This window comes from Pyxicephalus adspersus, chromosome 5 (assembly GCF_032062135.1).
Source record: "Pyxicephalus adspersus chromosome 5, UCB_Pads_2.0, whole genome shotgun sequence".
Taxonomy (NCBI): domain Eukaryota; kingdom Metazoa; phylum Chordata; class Amphibia; order Anura; family Pyxicephalidae; genus Pyxicephalus; species Pyxicephalus adspersus.
In genome coordinates this window covers 76,204,095-76,218,213 of record NC_092862.1, presented here as the reverse complement: position 1 = coordinate 76,218,213, position 14,119 = coordinate 76,204,095, and the positions used below count along the sequence as shown (strand labels likewise).

General features: G+C 35.6%; 1 protein-coding gene across 1 annotated transcript in view; it reads right to left on the bottom strand.

The window, feature by feature from the left end:
- NFX1 (nuclear transcription factor, X-box binding 1) overlaps positions 1-14,119 on the bottom strand; it is a 56,507-nt gene that overhangs the window by 27,729 nt on the left and 14,659 nt on the right. Inside the window, exons 4-11 of the mRNA XM_072411893.1 lie at positions 13,541-13,618; positions 13,352-13,457; positions 10,440-10,511; positions 7,690-7,829; positions 6,589-6,688; positions 4,969-5,186; positions 3,541-3,638; positions 775-805 (exon numbers count right to left, since the gene is read on the bottom strand). Coding sequence (XP_072267994.1) covers positions 775-805; positions 3,541-3,638; positions 4,969-5,186; positions 6,589-6,688; positions 7,690-7,829; positions 10,440-10,511; positions 13,352-13,457; positions 13,541-13,618 — 843 coding nt within the window. The remainder of the gene's footprint in view (positions 1-774; positions 806-3,540; positions 3,639-4,968; positions 5,187-6,588; positions 6,689-7,689; positions 7,830-10,439; positions 10,512-13,351; positions 13,458-13,540; positions 13,619-14,119) is intronic.

The following is a 14,119-nucleotide window of genomic DNA, read 5'->3' as shown; positions in this document are numbered from 1 at the left end:
CGTGAAAGATCCTTTCCAACGACAAAAATTGCAAGTGTGTACGCAGCTTTACATAAACCTGCAACAGGGAACCACAGCATATAAAGACTTCACAATTTCAGGTACTGAGACATCTTCACATTTGGCACAGGTCTCTCGGTGGACTCCCTTAATAATCTCTTTTTTACACAGTCATTAACTTTTAATGAATACACTCTAAAGATTTTTAGTGGTGCTATAAATCAGAAATCACATAAATGAGAGTGCCACACACAACTTCTGAAAGGTTTTTATTCTCGTAGAAAGGAGGGGTTCCTCTAGCCCCTGAAAAGTGTTGGCACTTTGGGATAAAGATGTATGGACATTACACATTAGGTGGGGTGCTCTTATTTATCCCTCACTCCCTAAAATTCTACCAAAAAACATAAAATGGTTGGCTACCATCTTTCTTTTCTTGCAAGTCTAGAAAATAACCACATCTTGCACAACAAATATTGATTCCTCTCTTGTATATTGGCGGCAAAGCTTAAAATAATGGTGCAATGATTGAAAATTAAGCTACACACTGCTAAACACGCATTTAACACTGAAATGTGACGAGACAGTTTAGGTAAAAATTATTGATTTGAATTTAGCAAACTTCAAAAAAATGAAAATCAAAAGGGGATATTTATTTGCCATGGCATGAGATATGCAATGGCAGCATGTAAAAGAATAGTAAGGACATGGGATATAAGAAGGTATAGCTACCCTGAGCTACTACATCAGTTACCAGTCACTTTATTTGTTTCTTACCTTCATTCTTTATCAGCACACAGGGAACGTCCTGTTAAAAAGGGACACGATTTTAAACTTGGAAAACAATAAAACACTTGTACATAAAGCAATAAAGGTCATTGTGATATTTTCTGTAGTTTCTCAAAATACGTACTGCAAATTAGGTTTGTATAGAAATGTTATAGTTGTAAAACAAATGTTCTACTACAGCTGAAAATTGTATCGTCATTGTACTGCAAACAGGAGTATATAAATCTAACATATGCATTTACCTAAAATGTTCAGATTTAAACTAAATAGCATATATAAACATATAAATGTAACACATATAAATGTCCTTACATTTTATTTTATGCAATGAGGAAAAAGGAAGAGAGAAGAACTAACCTATTTCAGCCTACATGTGGTTTTAACACTTGCAGTAACTGGCTCTTCTCAACCTTATGCATAGCCTAAAGCAGTGTTCTCCCTAGAATCTTTTAAGCTGCGTGGGAAGAAGCTCTATGTGGTTGGTGGCTCCTGTATTGTGACCTAACTTTTCAGTAACCACCCAAAAACAGCCAGGTGGTTACTTAAAACGTTCCAGGGGGTGCATCTGGCTAATAGTGGCTGGAGAGAACACTGCTATGATATTTTGTGATAGGGATATTTACTGTAATTTTACATTTGTACTGCCATACATTCACTTAGTTCTGTGAACTCCCTCTAAATAACAACATGCTACAACATCAAGAGTATGTTTTTGAGTTTAGGTATCTCCAGGTAAAGGTCCTAAATCCTCACCTCAAACCTAACAAAGATCAATGGGATTAACTGCAATGCTGACTGAGAACCAAGTCTTTGGACACTTACAATAGACAAGAAGTGACAAATGCTCTTTTGGCTTGATGGATGTACACTTGCATATACACACTACAAAGTTTAATGGCAAATCATTCCAAATGAATGAAAGATGATAAAGCTGCAAAAACAAAACAGAATGAGCAATGACATCTTGATGCCCATGGTTTTGGAAATAGATTGCCAACAAAAATAGGTGTGATGGTCTGGTATGAAAAACGCTTGCCAATATGTTTCTTTGTCTGTCCCAACACCTTTACCTTTCCTTACCTCTTCTGCTTCTATTGTTTTTATCGTGTGCTATACCAACCAGTCCTTACCTTGCATGTGGCCTCATTCATTTCCATTATCCTTAACCACAAACTTCTTTTCATATAGTATACACCACAAACTAATTTCCTTCACTTGCAAACACCATCCGAAAGGTATACATTGGTTTGTGGAGAGTCTATAATAAACAGATCAACATGTTCCTCCACAGTCCTTCACCGATTTAAAAATTTTGGCCTTACTAAAACTTGGCCAATATTCTTTGATACAACTTTTCAGGGTCAAGCAATTCATACATTGAAATTGATATAATTTTTAAAATATATTAATAGCAAAAAGATCAGATCAGGGCATGTAGGCCCCTTAAAGGATGCCTCTGGAGTGGTAACTGGGGATAAAGAAAAGGTGGATTTACTAAACACCTTTTTTTTTAGCTCTGCGTACACAAAGGAAAAAAGGCAGAGCTCAAGTCCAAATTCATAATAGAAATGTCACTGCCCTAAATAGGATTAGATAAGTCAATCTGTAAATGGATAGAGAACTTGCTTAAAGACGGTCACCAGAGAGTTGTAATTAATGATTCATACTCCGAATGGTCTAAGGTTATTAGTGGTGTACCCCAGGAATCAGTGTTGGGACCTTTACTGTTTAACATCTTTAAAAATGTTTGGGATCAAAAATACCATTTCTGTGTTTGCAGATGACACCAAACTATGTAATGGAATTAGGTCCATACAGGATGTCTACAAGCAGACCTGCATGTTTTGTTTGATTGGGCAGCCAAGTGGCAAATGACATTTAATATAGATAAATGTAAAATTATGCACTTGGTGGCTAAGAACACGCATGCTTCATACTGTCTAGGGGGAATACATTTGGGGGAGTCAGAAATGGAAAAGGATCTGGGGGTTCTGGTAGATCATAGACTTAATAACAGCATGCAATGCCAAGCTGCAATATCTAAAGCTAGTAAAGTGCGGTCTTGTATTAAAAGAGGAATAGACTGCAGAGATGGATACATAATCCTGCCCCTGTACAAAGCATTGGTCAGACCACATCTGGAATATGCAGTCCATTTTTGGGCACCAGTTCACAAAAAGGACATTGTGGAATTGGAGCGAGTGCAGAGAAGGGCAACTAAACTAATAAAAGGACTGGAGGAGCTCAGCTACGAGGAGAGATTAGCTGAACACTTAAGGGGGGATATGATCATCATATAGAGAACTCTCTTCCCCATTATTCACTTTGAGATCATTACTTCGTTTTCTCCCATTTTTCAAGCTGAGAACTTGTTGAAATAGTGACTTTTTCCCATGTTAACCCATTTTTTTTGCATCTATTTTGCTTGATTTTTTTTTTAGTTTTATCCCTTGGTTAACTGTTGTACAGTACTGTGCAATATGTTGTGTTTTATAAAAAGATAAGCTTGGATTTCTCAGATTTTATTAGGAGTAATGCCATACATTATACATCATCAATTTATAGTTATATTTTAAAACCTAAATTTCCCTCCCACCATAAGACACCAAAAGTAAGAATGCCTTTCCATTTAGAACAATGCTTCTCCTCCACAACAATCCAAGATTGCATATTTTTGTATGACCATGGAGCCTCTGAAATTTTATTTTGCTGTAAATACAAAAAATGTTAAAGTAAAATTCATACACAGCATACCTTTGTTTTGAAACCACATCGGCAGGATATATTAGATGTACGTGTACAGGGGCCACATTCTCCTTCATGACAGAGGTTCTCACATGTGTGAATGAAGTCTAAAAAAATACAAAAAAAACAAGTTACATTTTTTTTGCATTACCAGCTTGAGAACAACCCAGTTTTATCTAAGTGCAAACATTAAGTATAAAAAACAAAAATCTTACTAGTTTAAAAATGTGTGGGTGCAAAAAAAACCTTTTACATACATTTACAAGTACAGCCAAGGGCAGTGTGAGGCTTCTAATATAAATGAATATAAATTTAAATTTAAAATGGAGAAGGAAATTGACTTTGTTAGGACTCCATCTTGTTTGAAGCCTCCGTTTTGTAGCAGAACCATCCATGAGAAATAAATCAAGAAATCGAACTGTATTTTGGGGGGTGAACATCCTGAACATTTGGTTGAGTTCCTTTTGTGTGTTTAAGGGATTCCAGAAGAGTCACTAATCACTTAAAACCTTTAATTACTTTTCTGTACCACCTACTTTACTTTGTATATGAAAACACCATCTTTTCTTATTAAATCAGAACAGCAACTTTAAAGATCAACTGGTGTCTGTTCTCTTACAATTGTAATATTAACCTAACAGCTGATAATTCTTTAACCCCCCGGCGGGTATTCCCAAGTGTGGCTCGGGGTAAAAAAAAAAAAAAACATGCAAAAAGCAGTAACCCTGGACCACACTAGGGGTAGCTAAAAACATAAATAAAACCACTTACCTGGTCTCATCTGCATCCTCTGGCATCCTGCTCGTCCGTGCCTGTCCTCTGACCGCGTCCTGTGCCTTCAATCTTCTGCCATGGAGTGCACTGACGTTCCCGGGAAGTTACCGGTGACATCAGTGCATGCAGGAGGCACAGCGGGAATTTTAAATTATTTTGTATTAGATTCAATACAAAATAACTGTATTTAATCCAATACAAAGTAATCATATATTATATATCCAATATATGCTACTGTACAGTTATATTACAGGTTTCACTATTTTTTTAAAAGATTTTTTTATTTAAAGTTTATATTAAATTTAATAAATATTGGACATATTTTAGTGAGTTATGCCTAAGAAGTATAGGCCTACCATGTAAAATAAATTTCTGTGCCAAACAATGTACCGCTTTTTGCATAAAAATACAGACATAATTAGAACGCCAGGTGGGGTTAGGAAGTAAATATATTTTTTCTTGACAGAGTCTTAACTCACAATTCTATTGCTCTGAGCTAGATTGTTTGCTACAGCATTGTTATCAGTCCAAGGGCTTTTTATTAGTTAACCACCACATTAGACTTTTAAAGTGTCCAGTTAAGGCTTTAGTAGAAAACATAGTATAAAACTTTTGTTCACTGGGCAGTATAACAGGTGTATATAACAAGAAGATTTTACTTACCATGCGAACCACAAGGAAGGGGCTTGCCACAAGTCTTCCCACAAGATGGTATGGGATCTGTGCATGTTTTTCGGTCCACACAACCTAGCTCCAACAATTTACTTAATGGAGTTTGACCACATGGACAGAAACGCACAATCTGAGGAAGTCGAGGACAAGGCTGGCAAGGCTGTGGGTGGCAGACTTCATTACATCCATGTTTACCACAGTTGAGTTTTCTGGCATTAAAAAATAAATAAATAACATTTACTTTATAAATTCCATAACAGCACTTAAAGCTATTTTTGTTATTAATCTAACCTTCAGTATTCTATCTAAAAAGTTTCTGTACATAACTGCTTTTGTAAGCGCTTTATGGCTTCCTCTCATATCACAGTTCTAGCAATCTCTACATAGTAAAAACATTATAAATAGTGAAACTTTGAAAAATGTATTTACAACTCAGATATGCAGGATTGCATAGAGTTTCTGTGTATATTAAGTCTGATTGTATACAAAATTATCATTACTCCTTTCATTATTGATTGTAATTATTTTTTTCTAATAGCTGACAGTTCACTGTTATAGCAAAGCACTGTAAACCGTCAAAAAACATCCTGTATAGAATGAAAAATGGTGTCATTGTATCTGGGCAAACTTATAATGTTACAAAAAGAACAGCCAGTGTTATTAAAGGCAAGTTAAAGTGAAGTCCTATCATATATTTTCTTCTTTAAGTACCATCACTGAACTTGTTCAAGGACTAAACAAAAAAAATAGCTTCTTGAGATCTATACAAATGGCTTGACAACTTGTTGTTGCTCATGTTTAGCAGATACAGTCTACTTCATAAAACCTCTAACAACTCTGTTCAAAGTAGCAATGCACAAAAGTCAATTTGAAAAAAAAGATTATTGTTGGGATGTTGAAAATATATGTGAATGCCACATCCCAAGAAAATTTTAGACACAATGTAGTAAGGAGAGAGTAGGAACTTTCAAGGTGTATTGAAGAAAAAACATGAAACTTTATTACGATTACAAAATAAAACCATCTTATGAATAAAAAAGTATCTACATTTTCCACGTTATCCACGATTTGGGTACCACCTCCATTAAGGCAACATAAATATGCTTCAGTGCTTCTTATGTTGCTGATGATCTCAACATCTAGTATTAGTAGTGTCTTATGCCCAAATATATTTTGATGGATTTCATGCAGAGCACCTCTTCAGCAAATCATGGATAACTTGGAAAATTTGAAAGATTGGAAGACTTTTTTTTTTAATAAGATGGTTTATTTATGTGATACTAAAAGTTCCATGTTTTTACTTTTAAACACCTTGAAAGTGCCTACTCTCTACGCTTTTTATATTGTGTCCAAAATGCACAAACGTGAAACATACGCCTGACCACTTTGTATCAGTGATTTTGTTTTGAGTAAAAACAAGTCCCAAGTCTTTGCATCCCTGACACAGTCCTCTGTCTCAGTACATAAGAGAAAGGGATTTCAAATACATACAAACTCCACCACTAAGCGCTTCCTATATAAGAAGATCTACACTAGAAATCCACAATTCTATCACTAACTTTTTAAAAATTCCTGCACAAACAGGATTTGGCACTAAACAGTGTAGCTTACTTGCCACAGAGCTTCTGGCAAGAGAAGTTTCCAAAGCCATCATAGTTATCTTTGTCTGTTCCACATGACACATCTCTTGAGCTTCCACCACAGTAGCACGCTAGAAGGTAAAAAAAAAAAAAAAAAAAATAATTTCCTGGAAATCTAACGTACAAATCAAATAACTGGCACAGCGAAGCGCAAAGGAACATGCTGATAAGACAAGAGAGCATGAGCAGGGAGAAGCATTTATGGGTCTGTTGTTGTTCCCCTACTTCCCAATGAACAGCATGGCATCAGTATGGTATCCCTTAACTGTAACGGAAAAGTGGGCTATCTTGGCTGCGTAGATCTCAGCACTAAATGGATAGAACAGTAAAGGCTTGGGAAAACAACTTCTATGCATTTCATATTTTATTGTCTAAATAAAAAAAGTTTGCCTAGTGCTAGAGTTAAAGTTTTAGTTAGAGCTACAGCTTCAAAGCTATTTATAAGAATAAGATTGCAGTAAGGCACAAGAAAACAATTTGATTTGCTAAATATTGCCTTACCTAACAGGCCAGAGAATAAACAAGCACATTCACTATCCATGCATGACCATGTATACCAATGACATCTACTTTTATAATAGGGATGAATATTAGGCTTTCCCCTAAACAGATCCACACACATCTAGGAAATGTTACAAAATTAAACATACTTATGTAATGCTTATGTGTGTTATTTATTAGGGGGGTGGGGGCAGAATTGATGTAAGACACAACATATGCAGATAAGCTCTCTTTAAGGGTCAGAATGTAAATGATTAAAGCTCAAAAAACATCATACATATAAAAGTAGTGGATTCTTTAACACCCTTTAAAAAAATCTTGTTACAATAATGACTAATAAATGAATTACATGCTTTCAAATGTTCTGCTGCCATAGAAACCTCTTTATTAGAACTATATAAAAATGGACACATTATGCAGAAAAAATTAACAGGATAAACTTTTAATTGATGGCAGAGCAGTCAGTGGTTACAAGATAACAGAACTCACTCAATGTTATTTCAGTTGGTGATTCTTTACAAATAGAAAAAAAAAGAAAGACATTTTTATAGCAGCAGCCTATGATTTTTACCTTGATGTATAATTTGCTGGCATGGCTGACACTTCCCAGCATGGCACACCTGATTGCAGTTGTGCTCCCCACAGTTCAGCGAATTTCCACAAACATTTGCACAGTGCAAGGTAGAAGACTGCCCACAGCGAACGGACTGGCTGCAACGACATGCTGTTAGAGGAGCTGCTGTTGGTATGAAGCTAAAAATATCTAATCAATTTTTTTTGTTCAACCAATCTAAGAATATTTTCATGACTGCTTCATGAACGCCTAAAAAAAACATGTATGTAAACCCTAAATATAAACTTCACTTGTTTGCTCCATTCGGTCGGTTAGATCATATAAAATAAAAATTGCTTGAGGATAAAATATATTTATTTTGCAACCATTAAAAGTGATTGGTTATAGCAGTTCAAAATCTGGGGGAAAATATTTGTTGATCCTGCCTGAAATTAAAAGCAGCCCTGTACATCCTTAATGCAATGTTATCCCAAGCAACTTTATTTTCTGCTGTGAACTAAATAACTTTTTTCCATTTGGTATGGAGATGGAAGTGGAAGGAATCTATAGTCCCTAACATGTTTCCTGTCCTAAGATGAAAACAATGGTTCATCTTTAGTAATACTCAATTGATGTTAGCCCAGAAAATGTGCTACTGATAGGATCACCAAAACACAACAAAAACCCAAAGAAATCCAATGCAGTCACCATATTTAGGTTATGGTAATTTGCAATATAATATTTTTTTTTCTTGAGTACAGATATACTTTAATTCAAGCAGCTTCCAGGTTATGCCCTTTGCCACTGTTCTGCCCAGCAAATTAACTAAACTAGCTAATTTTACTGGGAACAGGTAAATCCTATTTAACTGGTTTAATAAGCATAACCAGTTCTAATAAAAAATAAAATTCCCTAGTTTGCAATATAAATTTAGATAAGCATTTATATGTTAGCTATAAAAAGTTTTCCAGTGAATTGCTGGGATCCCAGAGTCTCCCTAATTTTGGCAAATGAAGCTTCAGCTAATTGTAGGAGTGTCTCCTTGGTGAGAATTGGGATTATATTCGTTCCCAGGATCACACTGGGAGGATCTTTATGTAACTTTTTCGAAGCTAGGTGTGGTTAGGATATTTTCTTTATTATCTTATCTGTGCTTTTTCAATTGCCCCAAACAGCATTTTGACGGAAGAATACCTGATGTAATGAGTACACCTTGCTTCTTAGTGCAAGGTCAGTTTAGTTTTTAGGGTCACAATAAATGAAACAAATCATAAAACTAAATTTGTACTTTTTATCTCCAATTAAGCTGGTTATTTAAATTGTGTCTTTATGTCCTGAGATTTTACAGAAAAATAAAATTACTTTTATAACACAACATTGACACAATAAATCATGTTCTCCTCCACCAATCCAAAAAAAACAAAACAAAAACCCTCAAACAATAAACTACTTCAGTAGAAACAACATTACTGTAATAGATTCAGAGCTAAAGCAAAGAACTAGTTAGGATCATAGGGTGCTAATATCAGGGAATCCAAAATGCATATACTATTAGAAGAAAATGGACAGTATGCAGATATTATTGGAAACATCTATTACATTTTTGGTACATGGTATTCTTTATAATACCAGGCTGACCTAACTTGAAGTTTTTAAGCACAGTAATGTGGATAGGCCCCAACACATATGGAATTAAATACAAAGCCGAAAAAAATGTGTAAGGTGCTTTATTTATATGGACACGTGGAAACCCAAGAGCCACTGAAATATGCAAGAGAATTATTAAAAGAAAGCAGAGTGATTACAGATCTCCCTACATTACATCTAATTACAACATTTACCTAAACGTAAAATGCAGTTGACGGATAAAAACTTGGAGGAAAAATGTAATGTACCATAATAAGGATTTTGTTTCAAATAAACTTCGGGGACATCAAAGTTTATTCAGAAAACTAACAACATGATGGTAATTACATTTCCATATTACTCACTACACTGTCATATGTCACCGCCAGGCTGCCAAGACAAACAAATGCACATATACTCCATATGGACATTATGCTGGGGGAGTACAGCTGAAATGTCTATGAAAAACATATCTGACATACTGAATTAAAGCTATGCAGCTTTACTGATGGTATTGCAGCAGTGAAAAAACCTTTTTATTGATCACCTCCAATGGAGGAAGGGGCAACAAATTAAGCATCTCCTTTGGACATTATCAGTAAACAAAGATTGTCTCAGCTATGTTGGTAATCTATTCAGGAAAATACATAAAATAGTAATGCTTAGTAATTATAAGGTTTCTGCTTAATTGTCATATTTGTTTGATTTGTGCCCCATCCACTGGGATACCAGGACAACTCAATGTACCAACAAGTACTGGGATAAAAATGTAGCAACCCAGAGACATGAAGGGGAAAAACCTGAAAATAGAAAACTAGCAAAGCCACCACATCAAAGGTGGAGTGAGACCAAAGCTGCAACGTATTACATTGAAAACACTTTATGGAGAATGTAAAGATATCATGAAAATCAGATAACAACGCTTAACAAGAGTGTTTTAATGAAGTGATTTACTAGTTCTGGGTTATAGAAGCCTTGACTATTATGTGATCACTAACTGGGAAACTGTAAAAGAATAGAAAAAGTTAAAGTCTCTAAAAACTACAACATAAACGTAAGGGCAAATTACCCCGATGATGCGTCAATATTTCCACTGTCTATAACATATAGCATAACATACAACGTATAGTAAGTACACTTACCTTGTTCTACCACAATCACAGGCTTTTGTCACAAAGGCAGGGCAGGAAGGGCAAGGTCCTGGGTGACAGAGGCTGCATAAATAAAAAGAATTGTTACAAATATTTGGCTATTTATAGGATGCTTGAATCAAGCAAAATTAATCTTCTCCATCCTAAATAGAACTTCTTAGTACAAATGTGTGAACAGCCATTGCTAGTTGGTTTTAAAACTGTAAGATCCAGCGTTAAAATCCTAAACTAGTCTTCAATGAGAGTGAATTGCTAATTTTATATATGCACAATCTTGTTTCATGTTAGTGACCCATTAGGTGGTGAATGAGGGATAAGAAGCCTCCTACTATTGAAACACCCATCCAGCATGTCCAGTTTGCAAACCATCCTCTATACCAGGGGTGAGAAACTCTGGCCCGCGGGCCAAATCTGTCCCTCAAGGTCTTTTTTTTTTTTTTTTGGCCCCCCTATAGAATTCAGAAAACGAACTACATCTGGCCCGCCCGCCTTACCACCTCACATCATCATTTTCAATACATGCAATACATAAACATTATTCCTGTACGCCCATCATGTGACACAAAGCCTAGGCAATGATCACATGGTGCCTGACTACCATGGGCATTGTGTTTGTTTCAATCTGTTAGAGACTGCATAGTGTAATATTTAGTGTCAGAGGATTAACAACACACAGCCTGCATAGATGGATAGAATTTAGTCTTTTCAACCCTAAAGTATGTGTAGAGGAGTTTGTTTTTGATAGGTATGGATGAAGTAGTAAACTTACTTAAACTTACTTAAACTTACTTACTTTTTTGGCCACGACTTGGTCTAAGTTTTTAATTTCACTCCTCTGTATTTGAGTTTTACACCCCTGCTCTATACTTTATGTTGTGCATGTTGGCACAGCAATCAGTTGTTTTTTTTCTACAACAGCCTAGATAGCCTTTCTAGATCAGAGAAGAACCCTTGGGAAAAACTTTCAGGTCTTAGGGAACTCCTGTTATAATAACTAGATTTCCAAAGCTCATAGTACATTTGCTTGGGGGCCAGTGAGCCTCTGATGGCCAATGGGAAGAATGTCCCCCCTATAGGTAACCAGTTATTGACACCAATGATCTTTTTTGATCCGAGAGGCAGAAAATTGCTTACTGCTCAATGAATCCTTTTCTGGGGCAGCTCTAGAGTCACATGGAACCCTTGTTGGAAAACACTGAACGCTCTAACAGATTGTATGCTTCCAGTAAACTTATAACAACAAAGCAGGAGGTTTATCTTTCAAAACATTGAATCATTGTAAACATTTTGGACAAACATTTTATCACATGTACAAAAAGAAAGAAGGAGGATCCTATGTTAGACATTAAAGGCACCTAGAGATTATGAGAACTAGTTTTGTTTAGGAGCGTAAAAACTAGAATAGCAGGCCCTAGTCACTGAACAGCATATACCCAGAGAACTAGGGAAGGCAAAGCAAATAACAATTATCCGGCAACAGGAGGCTCACATGCCAACCAAGTGGCAATTGGAAAGTTCAACCTGAGAATGATGGAGACAAGTCATTAAAAAAAACTAACGTTTATGCACGTATTTACTTTTGAAAAACCTAAAGCATTAATGGAAGAGGAATATAAAATGATTGCAGTGTAAAATTACCATAAGGCGCCTATCTTTGTCAAGTTACTATATATCTCATTCTTTAAAAAAAAATTTCCCTGTGCAGATTTCAGGTTGGAGCTGACAAAGGGGCGATGCCGCACTAACCACTCTCCAATGTGTCAGTTTTGAGCGTGAACTCAGTTCTAGGCACTTCAAGAGAGATGGTAACATACTTGGAAATGACAGATATTCACTTTACATGTTTTGGTAGGGGGGGGACTTTTATAATACTCGGTCATAATGCCCTTAATGGACAAACCCAAAACGTGATGAAAATAGAAGATTTAAATATGAGGATAACACAATGAGGTCTTAAATGTTCCTACATTTTGTCTTGTTTAAGGATTTTACAGTGTGTCTAATTACAAGTTATTTTAAAGTGCTCAATTGAGTGGTAATGGGAAAGAAAACTTGTCAGGTTTCTTTTCTTTTATGTATCAACATTAGGGAGAATCGCCCTCCATTTTTCCTTCTGATTGGGAAAATAAAAGTAAGGAAAACTGAGAGGATACTAGGAAGCCTAAAGTAGTGAATCGAACAATCCAATGTCCGGCCCTTTTAGGTAATTACCTAGCAGTTTTTCAGCTTTTACTGAAAAGTTGGATGACAATACAGCCTAAAGCTTCTTCCCACCCAGCTTAAAAAAAAAAAATCTGGGGAGAATACTGCATTTTTATTATAATACAGATATTTAATTTACGGTCATTGAAACATAATTGAACCCATAGATGGTTTTATCAAGGTAATGCTCGTAAACACACCTCAAAAATACCAATAAACTACCTAAAGAAAACACAAAAAAAAAAAAATATGTTTTGGGATGGTATTACCAGTTTGCTAGACTAAAACATAAAAAAATAAAAATGTGAAGATGTACAGTGTATGCAATATAAATTTCCACATCTAAAACACGAGCAAGAAAAAAGGAGAAAGAAAATGTATGTAGGATTTGGGCTGTAAGAGGTTATAGTAACTCCTGGCTGGCAGGGCACTCAACCTGCTAAGCATGGCACTTTTTTAAATTTTCCAATCTATAAAATTAGACAAATAAACATTGTTCATGTGCACTCAGAATGGTGTAATGAAGTTATAACCTGAAAGTTGCATTACTAGGAATGCCCATAAGTTTCTACTTGACAGGCACTGATGTAAATAGAAATACATACATATACAGCTAAAAAATACAAACACAAAACACAGATATACACACACTTCCTCAAAATTAGCATGAACTGTGTATAAAATGTTACATAGGTTCTTACATGTTGCAAATGTGGGGACAATCAGAACCAGAGCGCTTCTTCGCACAGAGCTCCCCACAGCTATGGGGAATTTCATTTCTGTTCCATTCAGGGTTATTTACTTTACCTGAAGCAGACAACAAAGATTATGAGACAAGTAAACAAAATCGCAACAAACTGTTCTCAATCAGGCAAATAATTGGCACTTACCACAAAAGCAGGTATAAATACTTGGAGCCCGAGAGGAGACATTTTGACAGGCAGGGCATCTCCAGCCACTATTCCCATCTAAATGACCAAAAATAATAAATTAATATTCCTGGAGCTTGTAGTGTTTGTTTCCATATGAACTGCATTTTTATACCCATAAATGTGGATGTAAAAAATATCTCTAGGCATCAACAAAAGTAAAATAAATGTTAAACTTTTTTTTTCCTATTTGTACAGAAGACTCAGGGGTTAGGAAGACTTTCAAGTTGTTTGCATAATGTATCTCCATAAGAGAGGTTCACTTAAATTGTCCTGATCACCAATGATACGAGGACTGAAAGTAAGGATAAATCCCAAAACTTGAGAGTCCTCCAAAGTAGTAATACAGGGGTTATTTATCAAAGGCTACACCTGTTCTCATGACAACTCTCAAACAGCGGAATCCTGCACAGTAAATGGTATCATCTTACTTTAAAGGACAGGATATAGGAGGGAAACCTCACTGAGATACTGGACAGGGATTTTAACCTTCACTACTAAAAAAAAAAAAAAAAATTACAAGTGTAGAACAGTAATCTC